The 21,329-nt window shown below is 46.1% G+C and overlaps 2 protein-coding genes across 2 annotated transcripts; one reads left to right on the forward strand and one right to left on the reverse strand.

The window, feature by feature from the left end:
* Positions 1-10,569: 10,569 nt before the first annotated feature.
* LOC109786640 (protein NRT1/ PTR FAMILY 5.1-like) lies at positions 10,570-12,729 on the reverse strand. The gene is made up of 3 exons (XM_020345218.4): positions 12,594-12,729; positions 12,279-12,496; positions 10,570-12,161 (listed from the first exon to the last, which is right to left on the reverse strand). Exons 1-3 carry the CDS (start codon positions 12,685-12,687, stop codon positions 10,668-10,670), a joined length of 1,806 nt encoding a protein of 601 aa, XP_020200807.1. The 5' UTR covers positions 12,688-12,729; the 3' UTR covers positions 10,570-10,667.
* A 2,617-nt stretch (positions 12,730-15,346) lies between these two features.
* LOC141026472 (protein NRT1/ PTR FAMILY 5.1-like) lies at positions 15,347-15,898 on the forward strand. The gene has a single exon (XM_073503106.1). The coding sequence runs from the start codon at positions 15,347-15,349 to the stop codon at positions 15,896-15,898; it is 552 nt and encodes a 183-aa protein (XP_073359207.1).
* The last annotated feature ends 5,431 nt before the right edge of the window (positions 15,899-21,329 follow it).

Consider the following 21,329-nt stretch of genomic DNA (forward strand, 5'->3'; position numbering starts at 1 on the left):
CTAAGCGGTAGTGATAGTCGTAGAAACAATAGTCGGCGAGATGACAACGATGCCACGATGGAGATCAAGGTGTCGCGCCGGTGACGATGGTGATCATGACGGTGCTTTGAAGATGGAGATCAAAGGCACACGACGATGATGGCCATATCATATCACTTATATTGATTGCATGTGATGTTTATCTTTTATGCATCTTATTTTGCTTTGATTGACGGTAGCATTATAAGACGATCTCTCACTAAATTTCAAGGTACAAGTGTTCTCCCTGAGTATGCACCGTTGCGAAAGTTCGTCGTGCCGAGACACCACGTGATGATCGGGTGTGATAAGCTCTACGTTCACATACAATGGGTGCAAGCCAGTTTTGCGCACGCAGAATACTCGGGTTAAACTTAACGAGCCTAGCATATGCAGATATGGCCTCGGAACACTGATACCGAAAGGTCGAGCGTGAATCATATAGTAGATATGATCAACATAGTGATGTTCACCATCGAAAACTACTCCATCTCACGTGATGATCGGACATGGTTTAATTGATTTGGATCACGTGATCACTTAGATGATTAGAGGGATATCTATCTAAGTGGGAGTTCTTAAGTAATATGATTAATTGAACATTAATTTATCATGAACTTAGTACCTGATAGTATTTTGCATCTCTATGTTGTTGTAGATCAATGGCCCGTGCTACTGTTCATTTGAATTTTAATGCGTTCCTTGAGAAAGCTAAGTTGAAAGATGATGGTAGCAATTACACGGACTGGGTCCATAAGTTGAGGATTATCCTCATTGCTGCACAGAAGAAATACGTCCTGGAAGCACCGCTGGGTGCCAGGCCTGCTGCAGATGCTACTGATGACGTTAAGAACGTCTGGCAGAGCAAAGCTGATGACTACTCGATAGTTCAATGTGCCATGCTTTACGGCTTAGAACCGGGACTTCAACGACGTTTTGAATGTCATGGAGCATATGAGATGTTCCAGGAGTTGAAGTTAATATTTCAAGGAAATGCCCAGATTGAGAGATATGAAGTCTCCAATAAGTTCTACAGCTGCAAGATGGAGGAGAATAGTTCTGTCAGTGAACATATACTCAAAATGTCTGGGTATAACAATCACTTGATTCAACTGGGAGTTAATCTTCCTGATGATAGTGTCATTGACAGAATTCTTCAATCACTGCCACCAAGCTACAAGAGCTTCGTGATGAACTATAACATGCAAGGGAGACAATTCCCGAGCTCTTCGCTATGCTAAAGGCTGCGGAGGTAGAAATCAAGAAGGAGCATCAAGTGTTGATGGTCAACAAGACCACCAGTTTCAAGAAAAAGGGTAAAGGGAAGAAAGGGAACTTCAAGAAGAACGGCAAGCAAGTTGCTACTCAAGTGAAGAAGCCCAAGTCTGGACCTAAGCCTGAGACTAAGTGCATCTACTTCAAAGGGACTGGTCACTGGAAGCGGAACTACCCCAATTATTTGGTGGATAAGAAGGATGGCAAAGTGAACAAAGGTATATTGGATATACATGTTATTTATGTGTACCTTACTAATGCTCGCAGTAGCACCTGAGTATTTGATACTGGTTCTGTTGCTAATATTTGCAACTCAAAACAGGGACTACGGATTAAGCGAAGAGTGGCTAAGGACGAGGTGACGATGCGTGTGGGAAATGGTTCCAAAGTTGATGTGATCGCCGTCGGCACGCTACCTCTACATCTACCTTCGGGATTAGTTTTAGACCTGAATAATTATTATTTGGTGCCAGCGTTGAGCATGAACATTATATCTGGATCTTGTTTGATGCGAGACGGTTATTCATTTAAATCTGAGAATAATGGTTGTTCTATTTATATGAGTAATATCTTTTATGGTCATGCACCCTTGAAGAGTCGTCTATTTTTGTTGAATCTTGATAGTAGTGATACACATATTCATAATATTGAAGCCAAAAGATGCAGAGTTGATAATGATAGTGCAACTTATTTGTGGCACTGCCCTTTGGGTCATATTGGTGTAAAGCGCAAGAAGAAACTCCATTCTAATGGACCTTTGGAATCACTTGATTATGAATCACTTGGTACTTGCGAACCATGCCTCATGGGCAAGATGACTAAAACTCCGTTCTCCGGAACAATGGAGCGAGCAACAGATTTATTGGAAATCATACATACTGATGTATGTGGTCCGATGAATATTGAAGCTCGCGGCGGGTATCATTATTTTCTCACCTTCACAGATGATTTGAGAAAATATGGGTATATCTAATTAATGAAACATAAGTCTGAAACATTTGAAAAGTTCAAAGAATTTCAGAGTGAAGTGGAAAATCATCGTAACAAGAAAATAAAGTTTCTACGATCTGATCGTGGAGGTGAATATTTGAGTTACGAGTTTTGTCTTCATTTGAACCAATGCGGAATAGTTTTGCAACTCACGCCACCCAGAACACCACAGCGTAATGGTGTGCCTGAACGTCGTAACCGCACTTTATTAGATATGGTGCGATCTATGATGTCTCTTACTGATTTACCGCTATCGTTTTGGGGGTTATGCTTTAGAGACGGCTGCATTCACGTTAAATAGGGCACCATCTAAATCCGTTGAGACGACACCTTATGAACTGTGGTTTGGCAAGAAACCAAAGTTGTCGTTTCTTAAAGTTTGGAGCTGCGGTGCTTATGTGAAAAAGCTTCAACCTGATAAGCTCAAACCCAAATCGGAGAAATGTGTCTTCATAGGATACCCAAAGGAGACTGTTGGGTACACCTTCTATCACAGATCCGAAGGCAAGCCATTTGTTGCTAAGAATGGATCCTTTCTAGAGAAGGAGTTTCTCTCGAAAGAATTGAGTGGGAGGAAAGTAGAACTTGATGAGGTAACTGTACCTGCTCCCTTATTGGAAAGTAGTTCATCACAGAAATCAGTCCCTGTGGTCCCTACACCAATTAGTGAGGAAGCTAATGATAACGATCATGAAACTTCAGATCAAGTTACTACCGAACCTCGTAGGTCAACCAGAGTAAGATCCGCACCAGAGTGGTACGGTAATCCTATTCTGGAGGTCATGTTACTAGACCATGACAAACCTACAAACTATGAGGAAGCGATGATGAGCCCAGATTCCGTGAAATGGCTTGAGGCCATGAAATCTGAGATGGGATCCATGTATGAGGATAAAGTGTGGACTTTGGTTGACTTGCCCGATGATCGGCCAGCCATAGAGAATAAATGGATCTTCAAGAAGAAGACTGACACTGACGGTAATGTTACTATCAACAAAGCTCGACTTGTCGCGAAAGGTTTTCGACAAGTTCAAGGAGTTGACTACGATGAGACCTTCTCACCCGTAGCGATGCTTAAGTCTATCCGAATCATGTTAGCAATTGATGCATTTTATGATTATGAAATTTGGCTTATGGATGTAAAGACTGCATTCCTGAATGGATTTCTGGAACAAGAGTTGTATATGATGCAACCTGAAGGTTTTATTGATCCAAAGAGTGCTAACAAAGTGTGCAAGCTCCAGCGATCCATTTATGGACTGGTGCAAGCCTCTCGGAGTTGGAATAAACGTTTTGATAGTGTGATCAAAGCATATGGTTTTATGCAGACTTTTGGAGAAGCCTGTATTTACAAGAAAGTGAGTGGGAGCTCTGTAGCATTTCTAATATTATATGTGGATGATATATTGTTGATTGGAAATGATATAGAATTTCTGGGTAGCATAAAAGGATACTTGAACAAGAGTTTTTCAATGAAAGACCTAGGTGAAGCTGCTTATATATTGGGCATCAAGATCTATAGAGATAGATCAAGACGCTTAATTGGACTTTCACAAAGCACATACCTTGCTAAAGTTTTGAAGAAGTTCAAAATGGATCAAGAAAAGAAAGGGTTCTTGCCTGTGTTACAAGGTGCGAAGTTGAGTCAGACTCAATGCCCGACCACTGCAGAAGATAGAGAGAAAATGAAAGATGTTCTGTATGCTTCAGCCATAGGCTCTATCATGTATGCAATGTTGTGTACCAGACCTGATGTGCGCCTTGCTATAAGTTTAACAGGGAGGTACCAAAGTAATCCAGGAGTGGATCACTAGACAGCGGTCAAGAACATCCTGAAATACCTGAAAAGGACTAAGGATATGTTTCTCGTTTATGGAGGTGACAAAGAGCTCGTCGTAAATGGTTACGTCGATGCAAGCTTTGACACTGATCCGAATGACTCTAAGTCGCAAACCGGATACGTATTTATATTGAACAGTGGAGCTGTAAGTTGGTGCAGCACTAAGCAAAGCATCATGGCGGGATCTACGTGTGAAGCGGAGTACATAGCTGCTTCGGAAGCAGCAAATGAAGGAGTTTGGATGAAGGAGTTCATATCCGATCTAGGTGTCATACCTAGTGCATCGGGTCCAATGAAAATTTTTTGTGACAATACTGGTGCAATTGCCTTGGCAAAGGAATCCAGATTTCACAAGAGAACCAAGCACATCAAGAGAAGCTTCAATTCCATCCGCGATCAAGTCAAGGAGGGAGACATAGAGATTCGCAAGATACATATGGATCTGAATATTGCAGACCCGTTGACTAAGCCTCTCTCACGAGCAAAACATGATCAGCACATGACTCCATGGGTGTTAGACTCATTACTGTGTAATCTACATTATTGACTCTAGTGCAAGTGGGCAACTGAAGGAAATATGCCCTAGAGGCAATAATAAAGTTGTTATTTATATTTCCTTATATCATGATAAATGTTTATTATTCATGCTAGAATTGTATTAAACGGAAACTGAGTACATGTGTGAATACATAGACAAACAGAGTGTCACTAGTATGCCTCTCCTTGACTAGCTCGTTAATCAAAGATGGTTAAGTTTCCTAGCCATAGACATGAGTTGTCATTTGATGAACGGGATCACATCATTAGAGAATGATGTGATTGACTTGACCCATTCCGTTAGCTTAGCACTTGATCGTTTAGTATGTTGCTATTGCTTTCTTCATCACTTATACATGTTCCTATGACTATGAGATTATGCAACTCCAGAATGCCGGAGGAACACTTTGTGTGCTACCAAACGTCACAACGTAACTGGGTGATTATAAAGGTGCTCTACAGGTGTCTCCGATGGCGTTTGTTGAGTTGGCATAGATCGAGATTAGGATTTGTCATTCCAATCTTCGGAGATGTATCTCTGGGCCCTCTCAGTAATGCACATCACTATAAGCCTTGCAAGCAATGTGATTAATGAGTTAGTTGCGGGATGATGCATTACGGAACGAGTAAAGAGACTTGCCGGTAACGAGATTGAACTAGGTATTGAGATACTGACGATCAAATCTCGGGCAAGTAACATACCGATGACAAAGGGAACAATGTATGTTGTTATGCGGTTTGACCAATAAAGATCTTCGTAGAATATGTGGGAGCCAATATGAGCATCCAGGTTCCGCTATTGGTTATTGACCGGAGACGTGTCTCGGTCATGTCTACATAGTTCTCGAACCCGTAGGGTGCGCACGCTTAACGTTCGGTGACGATCGGTATTATGAGTTTATGTTTTTTGATGTACCAAAGGTAGTTCGGAGTCCCGGATATGATCACGGACATGACAAGGAGTCTCGAAATGGTGGAGACATAAAGATTGATATATTGGACGGCTATATTCGGACACCGGAAGTATTCCGGGTGATTTCGGAGAAAACCGGAGTGCCGGAGGGGTTACCGGAACCCCCCGGGAAAGTATTGGGCCTTAGTGGGCCTTAGGGGAGAGAGAGGGCAGCAGCCCAGGAGGTGGCGCCCCCCCCCCCCAAGGGGAGTCCAAATTGGACTAGGGGAGGGGGCACAGCCCCTCTTTCCCTCTCCCTCTCCTCTCCTTCCTTCCCCCTTCCTCCTCCTAGTTGGACTAGGAAAGGGGGAGTCCTACTCCTACTAGGAGGAGGACTCCTCCCCCTCCTTGGCGCGCCCCAAGGGCCGGCCGGCCTCCCCCTTGCTCCTTTATATACGGGGGCAGGGGGCACCCTAGAAGCACAACAGACATTGTTCTTAGCCGTGTGCGGTGCCCCCCTCCACCATAATCCACCTCGGTCATATCGTTGCAGTGCTTAGGCGAAGCCCTGTGCCGGTAGCTTCATCATCACCGTCATCACGCCGTCGTGCTGACGAAGCTCTCCCTCGACACTCTGCTGGATCGTGAGTTCGTGGGACGTCATCGATCTGAACTGTGCTGAACTCGGAAGTGTCGTGCGTTCGGTACTTGGATCGGTCGGATCGTGAAGAAGGAAGAGGGAGAGGGAGAGAAGGAAAGGGGGCGGCCCCCGTCCCGATTCGGATTGGGCTTGGGCGGGGGCGCCCCCACCTTGGACACCTCCTCCTCTCTTCCACCATGGCCCATTAACTCCCCGGGGGGGTTCCGGTAACCTCCCAGTACTCCGAAAAAATGCCCGAACCACTCGAAACTTTTCCGGTGCCCAAACATAGCCTTCCAATATATTAATCTTTATGTCTCGACCTTTTTGAGACTCCTCGTCATGTCCGTGATCGCATCCGGGACTCCGAACAACCTTCGGTACATCAAAACACATAAACTCATAATATCGATCGTCATCGAATGTTAAGCGTGCGGACCCTACGGGTTCGAGAACTATGTAGACATGACCGAGACTCATCTCCGGTCAATAACCAATAGCGGAACCTGGATGCTCATATTAGTTCCTACATATTCTATGAAGATCTTTATCGGTCAAACCGCATAACAACATACGTTGTTCCCTTTGTCATCGGTATGTTACTTGCCCGAGATTCGATCGTCGGTATCATCATACCTAGTTCAATCTTGATACCGGCAAGTCTCTTTACTCGTTTCTTAGTGCATCATCTCGTGACTAACTCATACATTGCTTGCAAGGCTTATAGTGATGTGCATTACCGAGAGGGCCCAGAGATACATCTCCGAAGATTGGAATGACAAATCCTAATCTCGATCTATGTCAACCCAACAAACACCATCGGAGACACCTGTAGAGCATCTTTATAATCACCCAGTTACGTTGTGACGTCTGATAGAACACTAAGTGTTCCTCCGGTATTCGGGAGTTGCATAATCTCATAGTCATGGGAACATGTATAAGTTATGAAGAAAGCAATAGCAATAAACTAAACGATCATAGTGCTAAGCTAACGGATGGGTCAAGTCAATCACATCATTCTCTAATGATGTGATCCCATTCATCAAATGACAACACATGTCTATGGCTAGGAAACTTAACCATCTTTGATTAACGAGCTAGTCAAAGTAGAGGCATACTAGTGACACTCTGTTTGTCTATGTATTCACACATGTACTAAGTTTCCGGTTAATACAATTCTAGCATGAATAATAAACATTTATCATGATATAAGGAAATATAAATAACAATTTTATTATTGCCTCTAGGGCATATTTCCTTCACAGCGCTCCTTCGGGCAGCGGCGGTGCTGACCTAGAGAGAGAGAGAGAGGGAGGGAGGGAGGGAGGGAGACAAACCTGACAAGGGGGCCCCACCCAGGTCAAAACCGCCATTGACTAGTGCCACATCAGCAGCGGGTGGAGAAAATCCAGCCAGGGGGTGTTTTGTCCGGTTTAGGTTTGTTTGGGGGGTAAAAGAAGCCGAAAAATAGATCAGGGGCTAAAGTGAACCACCCACTTTATTCAGGGTAGTAAAATGGACTTTTTTCAAGGAAAAACTTGACGAGATGCCTCTTTATATGCAAATGAATATAAATTGGGATTAAAAGGTTGCTTGAGACACTCGAGGTTTGAGAGAATAAAGGAATCTAACGCAATTCTATGACCTGTGTAGAGTGAAAGAGACATGGATAAAATGCACTAGTAAATGAGAATGAGAAAAGACGGTCATTTGGGCTTTCAGAATCAGACGAACGCATTAAGAACACGTGAAGCCTAATCAAATGGTTAGACAGGGACTTCTGTTCTACGCCTGGAGTGGATTGGATGACGTCAAGACATTTACAAATAGCAAAATAAACCTAGGATGACGTGACTGCTTGAGAGTGCACGAAAAAAATAGTTCATGGTTATTTGTGGCAGACTGCATGCGCATGAATAGTTAGTGGGAAATGATTTTTAGATGGTGGACCTATTTGATGATGTGGATAGCTTGCATGGCAAGATAAATAAGATAGTGAGGATAAATCTCTTAAGTATATAGGATGTGTTTGCTCTTCCAAAAATGAAATTTGTTTTTCTCCTGGAGAGACACGACGTATGGTTTCTTGACTGATGGATGTGGGACTTGATCAAATGCATTCTTGCCAAGTCCTTCTATTTAATCTTTCTTGTTACTACTATCAAAATGTGTCTGATGACCTCAGCAACAAAAAATAAACCAACCTAAAAATAAGCAACATATAGTTTTGCTATGGACAATTTTATATTTTATGTCTGCCAATATATATTTTCAGCAGTACCTGTCATTTAATTGTAAAACTTGTCGGGCGCAGCAACGTGCTATCATGGTCTAGTCTTTCATGTGATATATGATTTTTGAAATTAGCATGTGAACACATAAATATTACTGGATTGGTTCAGTTTCCAGAGGATTGGATATTTTCAGTGAGTAGAGAGAAAGGCCACACCATAGTATACAAAACTTTAGATTTCAAATAGTCATGGATATTACCAGTACATGATTTTGATAAAGGAAAAACAGATTATGCATTGGATAAACCTTTTTTCTAAATGTCACGACATTTGTATGAAACACATAAACATTTTCTAAAAAATCTAATACACATTTTTGCTTGCTATAAATAAAATTGTTTTTGAATTACACGAACATTATTTTTACATTGTATAACATTTAATAAAATCACATTTGTTTCTAAAACGCGTGACCATTTTTGAATTGTCACATACATTTTTTCAAGTCGTATAAACATTTTCTTAAAATTTTGAGTGAATATTTTTTAATGTGCAGTGGACACTTCTAACTACATTTACGATTTTTATTGTGCAATGAAAAGTGTTCAAAATATTCTTTTTCATAATAGATGCATTTAGTTAAAAAAAATAAGAAAAAATACGTTATGCCAGTGTGACGTTAGCATAATGGGGCCATGTGGTTACTGGGCCGGCCCAGTACCAGCTCCCTGCAAGCGACCCTCAAATAGGAGTCTTTCTTTTTCATAATAGATGCATTTAGTTAAAAAAGAAGAAAAATTACGTTATGCCAGTGTGACGTCATCATGATGGGGCCATGTGGTTACTGGGCCAGCCCAGTACCAGCTCCCTGCAAGCGACCCTCAAATAGGAGTCTCTGTGGGCGGCGCTTCGAGCATCTCCAACAGACGCCCAAAAAGAGCTCCGCGCACTAAAAATTCATTTTTTTTTCGGAGCCCAACAGCTCCAGCAGATGCTGTAGCGCTAAAATATTTTGGGTGCGCACTGAAAAACGCTATCGCCGCAGCATATTTTGGGCTCCGGATTGCGCGCGCTTCACAATTTGCACTGTTTGCTTTTTGGGCGCGCGTCTTTGGGCGTCTGCTAAAGCAATATTGGTGCCGGCGCACTAAAAGTGCTAAAATGGCGCACTATAACTTTTATTGGACGTGAGATTTTTGTGCGGCCGTTGAAGATGCTCTTGGGCGCGGCTTGTAAATAGTGTATAGATACGCTTGGTGCAGGCTGCGCGTGGATTGTGCAAATAAGACGGTACATTAAGCATATCGGCAAATAGTCTGCACATATATTTTCACATGTTTCGAAAGCACATCGTCTTTTTTTCCTTTAGGGAAAGAGGGGCCTCCCCTCCGATTTCATATAATGAAATCAGACGGTTTAAGTGGCAAATCAACAAATTCAATGTTAAAAACAATACTCATAAAAATATAGGAACATAACTGTAGCCTCCTTTTTCCTCAAGAAAGGTCTTCATCCTCCTCTTCCGCCAACCCGTCCCACTTCCAATGGTCTTTGGGTCATGGAGGTGTGGAGGATCTCGCCCCCCCCCCCCCCCCCACCCTCCCGCGCGCGAACGCTGGCGGGAAGGACCCCGCTCTTGTTTTTATTAGGTTCAGCGTCTTGGTTGGGACTGTGTGGCGGTGGCGATATCCCTCAGTAGGAATAATGTCTTTCATGTCTGATCCCCGTCTAGATGGTGCGAATAGCATCGTCCGAGGACATGTGGAGCTGTGTCTCCGTCGTATCTCGCGGGATTCGGTGCGTGTTGGCCTTCGGTGGTTCTATTTGGATCCAATTTGTGTTCATCTTCGTTCGTGTGGTTACAAATTTGATCTTTCCGATCTACAACTCTCTTCATCGGCGATGGTTGCTGCTCTGATGCGTTGGTCCTTTGGGGCCTTAGCACGACGACATCCCAACTGTCTACTACAATAAGGTTTGTCTGGCTCCGATGAGATAGGGGCGATGACGGCGGAGCGCCTTCGGCTCGCTCCCGTGTTTGTAGTCGTCGCTAGGTAGTCTATGGACCGGGTTGTAATTTTTATTACCTCTGTTCTTTGTACTGCCATGATTAATGAATAGATTAGAAATTTCTATCAAAAAAATAATGGCAAATCAAACCTTCAAAAGTTCACATGTGTACTACAAAATACTATACTCCGTCCTTCGTTCAGTTGCCGATCAGAGAATGGATACGTTTTTCTAGGCAACATGCATGGCCTCCACCTTATCACGCTCCACCACTAGCGGCGAGTCCGCCGTTACCTTGCCGTCGGCCACCATCTCAGTCTCGGCCTCAGGCGTCCCCATCGTGCCGTTGTCCTCCAGGAACTCTTTCTTGTACTTGTACCGCATCGCGACCCACACGAAGAGCGCCATGTTGGCCACGGAGAGCACTAGCAGGAACACGTAGTAGTAGTCGAGGTGTGAGTCGTTCAGGTTGTCGCCGATCCAGCTCTTGCCGACGCTCGCCCTGGTGGTCCGGTCGACGAGCGTCACGAGCAAGCTGTTGAGGAAGTTCCCGACGCCGAGCCCGCTCGTGTAGAAGGTGGTTCCGAGGCTCTGCATCCCCTCCGGCGACTGGTCGTAGAAGAACTCGAGGACTCCGATGGTGTTGAACACGTCGCCGATGCCTAGGAGCACGTACTGCGGCAGCATCCAGAAGACGCTCATCGGCACCGTGTCGTGGGGGCCGTGGATGGAGCGCTCCCGGATCACGCGCATGCGCCTGACCTCGACAAGGCAGGCGCATGCCACGACCAGCGCTTGCAGCAAGCACCCGACGCCAAGGCGCTGCAGGAGGGTGATGCCACGCGGGTCGCCGGTGCGCCGCCGGAGGAGCGGCACCAGCACGCGGTCGTAGATAGGGATCGAGATGAGCATGGAGATGGTGATGAAGCTGCCGAGGGAGGCGGCCGGGATGCGGACGGCACCGAGTGAGCGGTCCAGGGTGGTCCCTTGCTTCACGAAGAGGGTGTTCACTTGCGCAGGGATCATGCAGGGCACCAGAGTGACAAGCCATACCACGATCATTCCGGCTATGAGCTTCACCTCCTCGACCTCGGTCACTGTGCATGGCGCATGGCTGGCCGTCTCGCTGTCTGTGTCTGACACCATGGCCGCCTTGTCCAAGAACCTGAAATTACCCCGCGTGTGGAGTAAAAGCCGCTTCCCGTCAACGGCAGCAGCCGTGCCATGCTCGTTCAGCTCCCCGGTGAGCTGACATCCCCGGTTCGCATAGGCTGCCCTGAGCACCCTGCCGATCAGCCTTGCTGGACCTGCCGCCGTGCTCCGCCTGACAGGCTTGTGCCGGTAGAACGGCATGCCCACATAGAACAGCACAAGAGACAGGGCAAGGCCGACCGTCGGGATCGCGTACCCGACGCCCCAGCCGACCTCCTCCTGGACGTAAACGAGGACGAGCATGGCGACGAGGCCGCCGGTGAAGGTGCTGAACGTCCACCAGTTGAAGAAGGAAGCCTTGATCTCGCGCTCCCGTACGTCCAAATCGTCGAACTGGTCCGCGCCGAACGTCGAGACGTTGGGCTTGGTCCCGCCCGCGCCGACGGCCATGGTGTAAAGCGCCGCGTAGAAGAAGGCCACCTGCCGCCGGGTCGCCGGGGCGCAGTCACCGTCCGCGGTGCAGTGCGGGTGCAGTGGCTTCAGGGAGACGGCCAGGCTTATCATAACCATGCCCTGCAACAAAATTATACGTACGTGCTACACATATAAGCTCCACCTGATGTTCTTATCTATTAATTGGACTGGACTTATGATGAGATGATTTTGTGGCTGGAGCTACTGAGTACTGACCACGAGGTATATGAGCGAGGCGCCGGTGAAGGTCCAGAAGCGGCCGAGGAAGGCGTCGGCGACGTAGGCGCCGGCGATGGGCGTCATCCACACCGCCCCCGTCCAGTTGTTGACGCTGCGCACCGACGACACCGTCTCCTGCCGCATCTGAGTCGTCAGGTACACCACCAGGTTCGATGCCACCCCGTAGAACGCCATCCGCTCGAACGCCTCGTACCCTGCGCGCGTGCGTGTGTTCACCGGGAAATCAGATGGATCGAGGGAAGGTCTCCGGCGGATGGACTCCGGCGTGATGTACGGCAAACAGCTTCGTACCTAGTAAAAAGGAGCACGCCTTCCACCGGCCGGTCCGGGAGGCGATGATCGGTTGGCCGCGGAGGTCGACGGAGCCATCCTTGGTGAACTCCATTGGTGGTCGAGCGAGCGACGTAAAGTTTTTCGTGGTGTGTCGAAATCGGCTTGGCTGGAGCAAAATAATTTAGTTTATGTATAGATAGAGAGTGGCGGGTCGCTACTTGGTAGTTGCTACGGATGAAATGCACCAAGTCACAAACCTTGGTGGCGGGGTCTAGCCGTATCCTCTTGCTTTGATAGTGCAAATTACTTTTCACTTTAAAAACATTAACAAATTTCCAACGCCAAGACATATGACGCTAGCATAGACAGTTTCAGCGCCGGAAACATTGACGTTGAGCAAAAGGGGTAGATTTTGATAATATTCATGAGGGTTATCTTTTGCCCAATTTTCAAAAATGGTCCGTTTTGTCAGTTTCGAGTTTCGACGTGGCTCCATCTTACAGCCCGTAGGCAACGTTGGTGGGAGAAGAGGCACGATCATGCGTTCACCAAGCGTGCATCAGCATCAGCTGTTTTTTTTTAGCAAAAGAGGGTTTTCGCTCCGATTTCATTTAGAGAAACCAAAGTCGTTTTAACATCATTCAGCGCATTCTCACGCACACACTAGCCTAAAACACAGACACGTTCTACTACGGAACATATTACAGACCTGGCCTGTCGTGACGCTCATCGACCGGACCACCAGCAGGGCGAGCGTCGGCAAGAGCTGGATCGGCGACAACCTGAATGACTCACACCTCGACTACTACTACGTGTTCCTGCTGGTGCTCTCTGTGGCCAACATGGTGCTCTTCGTGTGGGTCGTGATGCGGTACAAGTACAAGAAAGAGTTCCTGGAGGACAACGGCACGATGGGGACGCCTTAGGCGGAAGCTGAGATGGTGGCCGACGGCAAGGTAACGGCGGACTCGCCGCCGGTGGTGGAGCATGATAAGGTGGAGGGCATGCATCTTGCGTAAAGGACGGAGTATCATATTTTGTAGTACATGTGAACTTTTGAAGATTAATTTTAATAAAAGGCTAAAAATATGAAATTGATGTTAGGCCTGTTCGAGCAAGAGTGAATTGCACAGAACATCAACTTCATAGACACTTATAACAGCTAAGTTCTTCGAGAATCGTTTTTCGAGATCAACGGAAACGGTCCATCGAAAGTTCAAAGAGGTCTTGAATTGCTTGTGCAAGTTAGTAGGACATGACATAACACCTCGAGATGATACTTTCACAACCGTGCATGCAAGAATTCAAGATGAGAGATTTTGGCCTCATTTCAAAGGTGCGAACGGTGCAATAGATGGCTACCACATCCCATGTACAGTGCCATCGGATGAGGTTGTTAACCACACAGGTCACCATGGATGTTATGGCGGTTTGCGACTTTGACATGAGGTTTACTTTTGTTGTGGCTGGTTGGCCCGGTTCAGCACATGACACAAGGATCTTAAATGATAGCTTGGTAAAGTATGCACATCGCTTCCCTACACCACCACCGGGTACTAATATGTGTTGTTGCCCTTACTTGCTTGATGCCATTACGTACTATCCCCTTTTATATTGCTGCCATTACTTGCTCCTCAACAAACATGCATAACAATGTTGTTGCCTTTTTTATAGGAAAATATTACCTCATCGATTCGGGATATCCAAACCGTGAAGGATATCTTGCTCCTTACAAAGGCCAAATATACCACATACCATAATTTCGTAATGGACGAAAACCGGTGGGCAAATATGAGGTGTATAATCATAGCCACTCTTCACTTAGAAATGCTGTTGAGCGATCATTTGGAGTGCTCAAAGCTAAATGGCGCATCTTGAAGGGTGTACCTAGTTTCAAACCTCGTACACAGAGAAAGATTATTATTGCTTGTATGGCGTTGCACAACTATATTCGTGAGACCAAGTTGCCCGACGAGGAGTTTGACAAATGTGATGAAGATGAAGATTATATTCCTGATGAGGACTTGGAAGTAGCGCCAGTCCAAGGAGTTCGTGATAGAATTGCTAACTCCATGATGAGCTCTACTGCATCATAGAGTTCTTTTATCTGCTCATGGATGAACTACTATTCTATTTTGTGATATGTGTAGAAGTGTATATAATATTTTGGGCCGCTACTAGTTGATGGGCTTTCGCTTGTAAGAAATGTAAGCGTTCTAATGTACTAACGTATTGATCAACGTTGAAATACTTGGATTCAACGGCTAGTTCATTCTATCGTAAGTTGTTTGCTATTTCTTTTTGTGTGCTGTGTATTTAACCTTATAAAAATATGCCACTCTCTTGCCGTGTCAAAATATCATGTCGATCATAAGACTCATCTAATTATTTAATTAATTTTTATTAGTGCTCTAAATCAACTTATAATGATGTTATTATCATTAAACAGCGTGCAAGCAATCTTTCAGCTTTTAGGGGTATTTCAGCCATTTATCTCCACAGCCACAGCTCATACAGCTAGTTTGCCAAACGGCCTACAGCTTTCTCACAACAGATTTTTCACAGCTGCTTTCAGAAATCTACAGCACAACCAAACAGGGCCCAACTCCGGCTACTACTCCTCCTAGCCGTCCTGATAGCCACGGAGTCATACACGCACACAAGCACTGGCCAGTCACCACTGCACTACTCTATGGCACCACGGTTGCACAGGCCTTAAATAGCACTCAACAGGCAACGCATGCACTAAGCCACACACCAGCTAATCCTAAATGTTGCAGGCGCTCATCGTGACCAGCGCCTACCTCGTGGAGGTCCGGCGCATGCGCGTGATCCGGGAGCACCCCGTCCGCGGCCCCCACGAGACGGTGCCGATGAGCGTCTTTTGGATGCTGCCGCAGTACGTGATCCTTGGCGTCGGCGACGTGTTCAACACCATCGGAGTCCTCGAGTTCTTCTACGACCAGTCGCCGGAGGGGATGCAGAGGCTGGGGACCACCTTCTACACCAGCGGGCTTGGCGTCGGGAACTTCCTCAGCAGCCTGCTCGTGACGCTCGTCGACCGGACCACCAGGGCGACCGTCGGCAAGAGCTGGATCGGCGACAACCCGAACGACTCACACCTCGACTACTACTACGTGTTCCTGCTGGTGCTCTCCGTGGCCAACATGGCGCTCTTCGTGTGGGTGGCGATGAGGTACAAGTACAACGGCGCAATGGGGACGCCTGAGGCCGAGGCTGAGATGGTGGCCGGCGGCAAGGTAACGGCGGACTCGCCGCTGGTGGTGGAGCGTGATAAGGTGGAGGGCGTGCATCTTGCGTAATGGACGGAGTATAGTATTTTGTAGTACATGTGAACTTTTGAAGATTAATTTTAATAAAAGGCTAGAAATATGAAATTGATGTTAGGCCTGTTTGAGCAAGAGTGAATTGCACAGAACATCAACTTCATGGACACTTATAACAGCTTACACCACCTTTTGAGAAAATTTCAGAGAACCACACCTTTTGGGTAACTATCAACACACAGCCCAAATCCTTTGATTAGCGGAACGAACAGCTTAGGCCCACCGGGCAGGCCACCGTGGATCGAGCTACTAGTTCCAACTTCCAACTCGTGCGTGTGCTTCTCTGTCTGCCACTTGGAGCTCCTGTGTGCGCCTCCTTTCATTTGCTTCTCTCTTGTCTGGTGGCAACTGCGCGGCGGCTGGGTGCTAGCGGCGGCGACTGGCCAGCGCAGCACCATGGAGTCATTCACTTGCAGACGGACGACGGGGTCCCTTGTCATGCCGACAGCGAGAGCCTTTGTAAGGCCGGCGTCGCTGGGGACGAGCTATGTACAGGACGGCTGGCGGCGTTGACCCGAGAAGAACAGTGTGGGGACGACGGCGCTGGTGATGATGGGCGGACGAGAAGGCGCCGAGGCGGAGGAGGAGGCGTTGGTGGCGCTTGGGTGGAGAATACGATATTGTGGCGGAGGATTCAGCGGGCAAGCGGGTGCCGGTTTGCAGCGAGGCTGCGGGGGCGGCTTGGCTGCCGGTTCGGAGCGAGGAGACCGCATGCGCGTACGAGCTGGAACTGTGGCTTTAGGACTTGGTCTGTTTCGGTCGATCCAAGCTGTTGGTCAGGTTGATCAGAGAGATTGGAGCTCTGTGTTGATGATTAGCACAAAAGTTGTGGTTCTCTGAAATTTTTCTCAAAAGGTGGTGTAAACTGTTATAAGTACCACTGAAGTTGATGTTCTGTGCAATTCACTCTTCGAGCAATTGTTGGATTGAAGATTAATTTTAACAAAAGTGAACTGTTCTGATTTAGGAGAGCCAAAGACGAACAAGATGGAACTGGGTACCCTACTGTTTAGTTATCTGGGCATATCAATTCACAATCGCAAGCTTTCTAACAAGGAGTGTAATTGTATTGAAGATCGACTTGAAAAAAAACTAAGCTGCCGGAAGGGTAGGCTTATGTCTTATGGTGGTCGGTTGGTACTGATAAACTCAGTGCTCACAAGTTTGCCGATGTTTCTTTTGTCTTTCTTGAAGTACCTGTAAGGGTACGGAAAATGTTAGACGTCTATCGATCACGATTATTTTGGCAATGCGATGAAATAAAGAGAAAGTACATGCTCACTAAGTGGGATATCACCGAAGGACTAGGGTGGGCTCGGGATTGAGAATTTAGAGGTAAAGAATAGATGTCTGCTCAGTAAATGGATGTACAGGCTTTCTATTAAAACCAAAGGCACGTGGGTACAAATTTTGCGTAATAAGTACCTACAATCTAAGACCTTGGCCTAGTTTACCGTTAGACCAAATGATTCGCCTTTCTAGAAGGGATTAATGAGAACGAAACCAGTCTTCAGCAACTCGACTAAATTCTGGGAGGATACTTGGTTAGGGGAGACGTCTTTAGCCACACAATATCCGTCTCTGTATAATATTGTACAGTGTAAGGAAGCTTATGTTGCTACAGTTCTACAGTCTACTCCTCTATACATTCAATTCCGGAGATTTTTAGTAGAAGACCGATGGGACGCATGGCTACATCTGGTGCGGAGGTTGATGGACGTTTAGCTCTCGGATGAGCTAGATACTATTCATTGGAGACTATCTACGAACAAAATTTTATCAGTGAAATTTATGTACGTAGACTTAATTGACTCTGATCTAATCCTGAAATCGATACATATTTGGTAGATAAAAGTTCCATTAAGCACAAGGAGGTGATTCTGACTAAGAATAACTTGGCAAAGCGAAGATGGGAGGGTAGTCAACGATGTCGCTTTTGTGATCAAGATGAAACTATTAAACACCTCTTCCTCGATTGTCCGCTAGCCACACTACTAACAAGGCGCCTACGCGCCGCCCGCAAAGACTCCTATGTGAGGGTTGCTTGCATGTGGGAGCTCGTACTGGGCTGGCCTAGTAACCACGTGGCCTCATCATGCTGACAGCACAATGACATAACGTGTATTTTCCTTTTTGAACTAAATGCATCTATTACGAAAAATAATATCTTTAAAAATGTTCTTTTCACATAAAAAATGTAAATGTAGCTAAAATTGTTCATTGCACATTAAAATAAATGTTCGCTCAAAATTGTAAAAATAATTGTTATACGATGTATAGAAATGCTATACAATGAATAACATTTTTCGTGTAATTGGAAACAATTTTTTACCATTAAAAATTGGGTGCTCAATTTTTTTAAATCACGCGTCTCATACAAAATGTTATGACATTTAAAAAAAGGTTTATCCAATGTATAGAAATGTTCACATAGTTTAAATTATTTTTTTGTATCATAAAAATAAGGTTTCAACGTTTATTAAAAAGATGTTCAGACAGTTCATGTATTGCAAATGTTGAATGTATATAAGAAAATGGTTTAGATGTATGAAAAATTGTACAATGTGTGTAAAAAATTAGGCATCAAAACACATATTTGAAAACATGTTAATCAGGGATTAAAAAGATGTTAAACATGCATACAAAATGTTGTTGATGTATACAAAAAATATACAATGTGTTAAAAAAGATATATGTTGATCAAAAAAGGAAAAAAACAAAGAAAACCCAAGGAAAACCTTGCTACAAACAATGAAAAACCCAAAGAAAAAGAAAAGAAAAGAACTCACGCTTGGCTATAGCATTGGGCCAGTCCGATAGCCGCTCGATGTAGGGTTTTTTTTAGTCTAAACACACTTTATTAATTAATGATGTTCATAGGGATACAATGAAGTTCCGGTGAAGCCAGGAGCCAAAGATGGCGTCCATGATCCAGACCGAAAGCATGTTTAGCGAGGCTATGTGCCTCAAGATTTGAACTACATCCTTCGAAGATGAAGGGACACTGCACAAACTGTCTCGTGCAAGCTTGAATCTCCTTAATGATGCCGACATAAGTACCTCCAGTGCCTCGGTGGATGTCATTGACCACAACATTGCAGATTGACCACAACATTGCAGTCAGAAACGATCCCTACATGCAGTAATGCCAGGTCAAGAGCCAGTGCCTGAGCCTCGTGGCAGGCGAGTGCTTCGAGTGATGAAGTATCTGTTATACCCGTTGTTTATAGACTACAGAAGCACCAAGGAACTTCCCGGGTAAGCCGCTCGATGTAGGCGATTCCTAATAGGAATCAGTATGTGCGACACATCGCTACTCACAAGAATGTGTCTGTGGGCGCGGCTACGTCTCGCCTATTGCAAGATAGATGTAATGGACCGGCCCAATCATAGTTAGTTCTTTCATTAGGTTCTTTTCTTTGCTTCATTCTTTTATTTCTTACTATTATTTATATTTTTGCAATGAAAAATAATTACTTAAATTTTAAAAACATTCATTGCACATTTACAATATTTTTCTGCAATAAAAATATTTTGATCGTGGAAATTTTCTAAAATATCCATACATTCAGAAAAGATTCTTCCCAATCAAAAAATATTCACACATTTAAATTTGTGTTTATGACATTTAAAAAATTCTTGAAAATGTAAAAAATTGTTCACTTGGTCTCTAAAAAATGTTCGCACGATTCTATAAATCTTTCATGTCATTTAAAAACTGTTCACATATAAAGTGAACTATCGAAATGAATTTCTCCGCCCCTCTAATTACATGCACATATTTACTGGAATGACTCCCTCTCCTCCCACATGCACTTATTCCTCTAATCACATGTATACATGCACTATTGGTTAGAAACCTGATGTAATTCCTGATTAGCACAAGTCGTATTCCTAAAACATTGGCACAAGTAGCATTCCTAAAACATTGGGATTGAATCTGGAAATTAGACTTACTATTGCATTTAGAGTGGGCGGCGGACGTTACCTAGTTACCTTGGGTGACGGATCCAAGGACGGATGGGATGCAGGAGGGACGGCGGTTGAGGCGGCAGATCCGGCAAGAGAGGCAGCGGTGGTCATGAAAGGTGGTTTCGGCAGTCGAGGCGGCGGACGGCGCAGAATGCGGCTCCGGCGGTCTAGGCGGCAGACCTCGTGGAAGGTGGCACCGATTGTTGAGGCGGTGGACGGCGTGGAGGAGGTGGCTCCAGCGATGGTGGTGGTGCCTTGCAGGGAATGCGCGGTGGCGGCGGCTCGTATGGAAAGCGGGCGCAGGCACGATTTTGAGATTTGGGGAAAATGAAACGGACTAGGTTTGGGGGAAAACCGACCGTGCGTCCACAACTGGATAAGGCAATGTAAACCTGTCACAGGCCCCACACACTGTCCGCCACTTCTACTTTGCAGTGGCGGGCCATAATTATTTCCCGCCACAGCAATGTAAACATGTACACGTCTAATATTTTGAATATTTATGGTGCGGCTCTTCTAAATGTTGTTGTGGCAGGTGTATTACTTGCCCACCACTGGTTCATGCCACACTAGTGGCGGGCACATAATGTATGCCGGCCACTGCTGTTTCCACCCCCTCGGGCGAATTTAGAAGAGGTTACGTGTGGCGGGTGTGTCCCAGGGCCTGCCACTGGTCGGCGCGGAGCAGTGGCGGGCAGTGTTTGCTACCCGCCACTGCAACTTTTCTGAAATAGCAGTGGTGAGTTTCAAGCCATGCCCGCCACTATTTTGAGACCACCTATAAGCATTTTCCCAGTAATGTGAAGCGCGTCGTGAAAGCCCGCTGAACCTCTGCGGGATCCACCTTGGGACAAGCTCCCATCGGCATTGCCAGCACCGCCATCTGGGTGAGGCCTCTGTCCATCTCCGCCATCTCCGACGTGCGCGCGCGAGGGGGGGGGCACGCACCAGCCCCTGCCGCAAAGTGCCGGCGCCTCCATGACCCGCTTATCTCCGCCTCTCCCTCCTGGTGCGGCAACCAGAGCGACAACCGGTGAGCTCTGCCCGTCGCACCGCGTCGTGCACCTTCGCGCCTTATGCCCCACCCCACCACACAACAAGCACTTAGCAAGGCTATGACAATCTTTGATCATGTGGCCTTTGGTGAGACACTTGAAGCACAGACCCTTCGCCCTCACCCTCTTTAAGATTAGCTCGTCGAATCGGTTGTCCCCCTCCTGGGATCAGGGCTTGGGCTCCTGGTTCTTGCACTTGTCCTTGCCATGCACCTGCATCCACCCACCACCATCGCCCTCATCAATGCCATCAATGCGCCCATCCACCTTATCAGGGACAATGATGACGGATCTGAGCCGCGGACACGAGGGATCCACGAAACTCGATTGTGTGACGTGCCTAGACGGCGGGGCCGAGGCAAGCATGCAGGGCCTCCCTG

The sequence above is a fragment of the Aegilops tauschii genome, chromosome 7 (assembly GCF_002575655.3).
Source record: "Aegilops tauschii subsp. strangulata cultivar AL8/78 chromosome 7, Aet v6.0, whole genome shotgun sequence".
Taxonomy (NCBI): Eukaryota; Viridiplantae; Streptophyta; class Magnoliopsida; order Poales; family Poaceae; genus Aegilops; species Aegilops tauschii.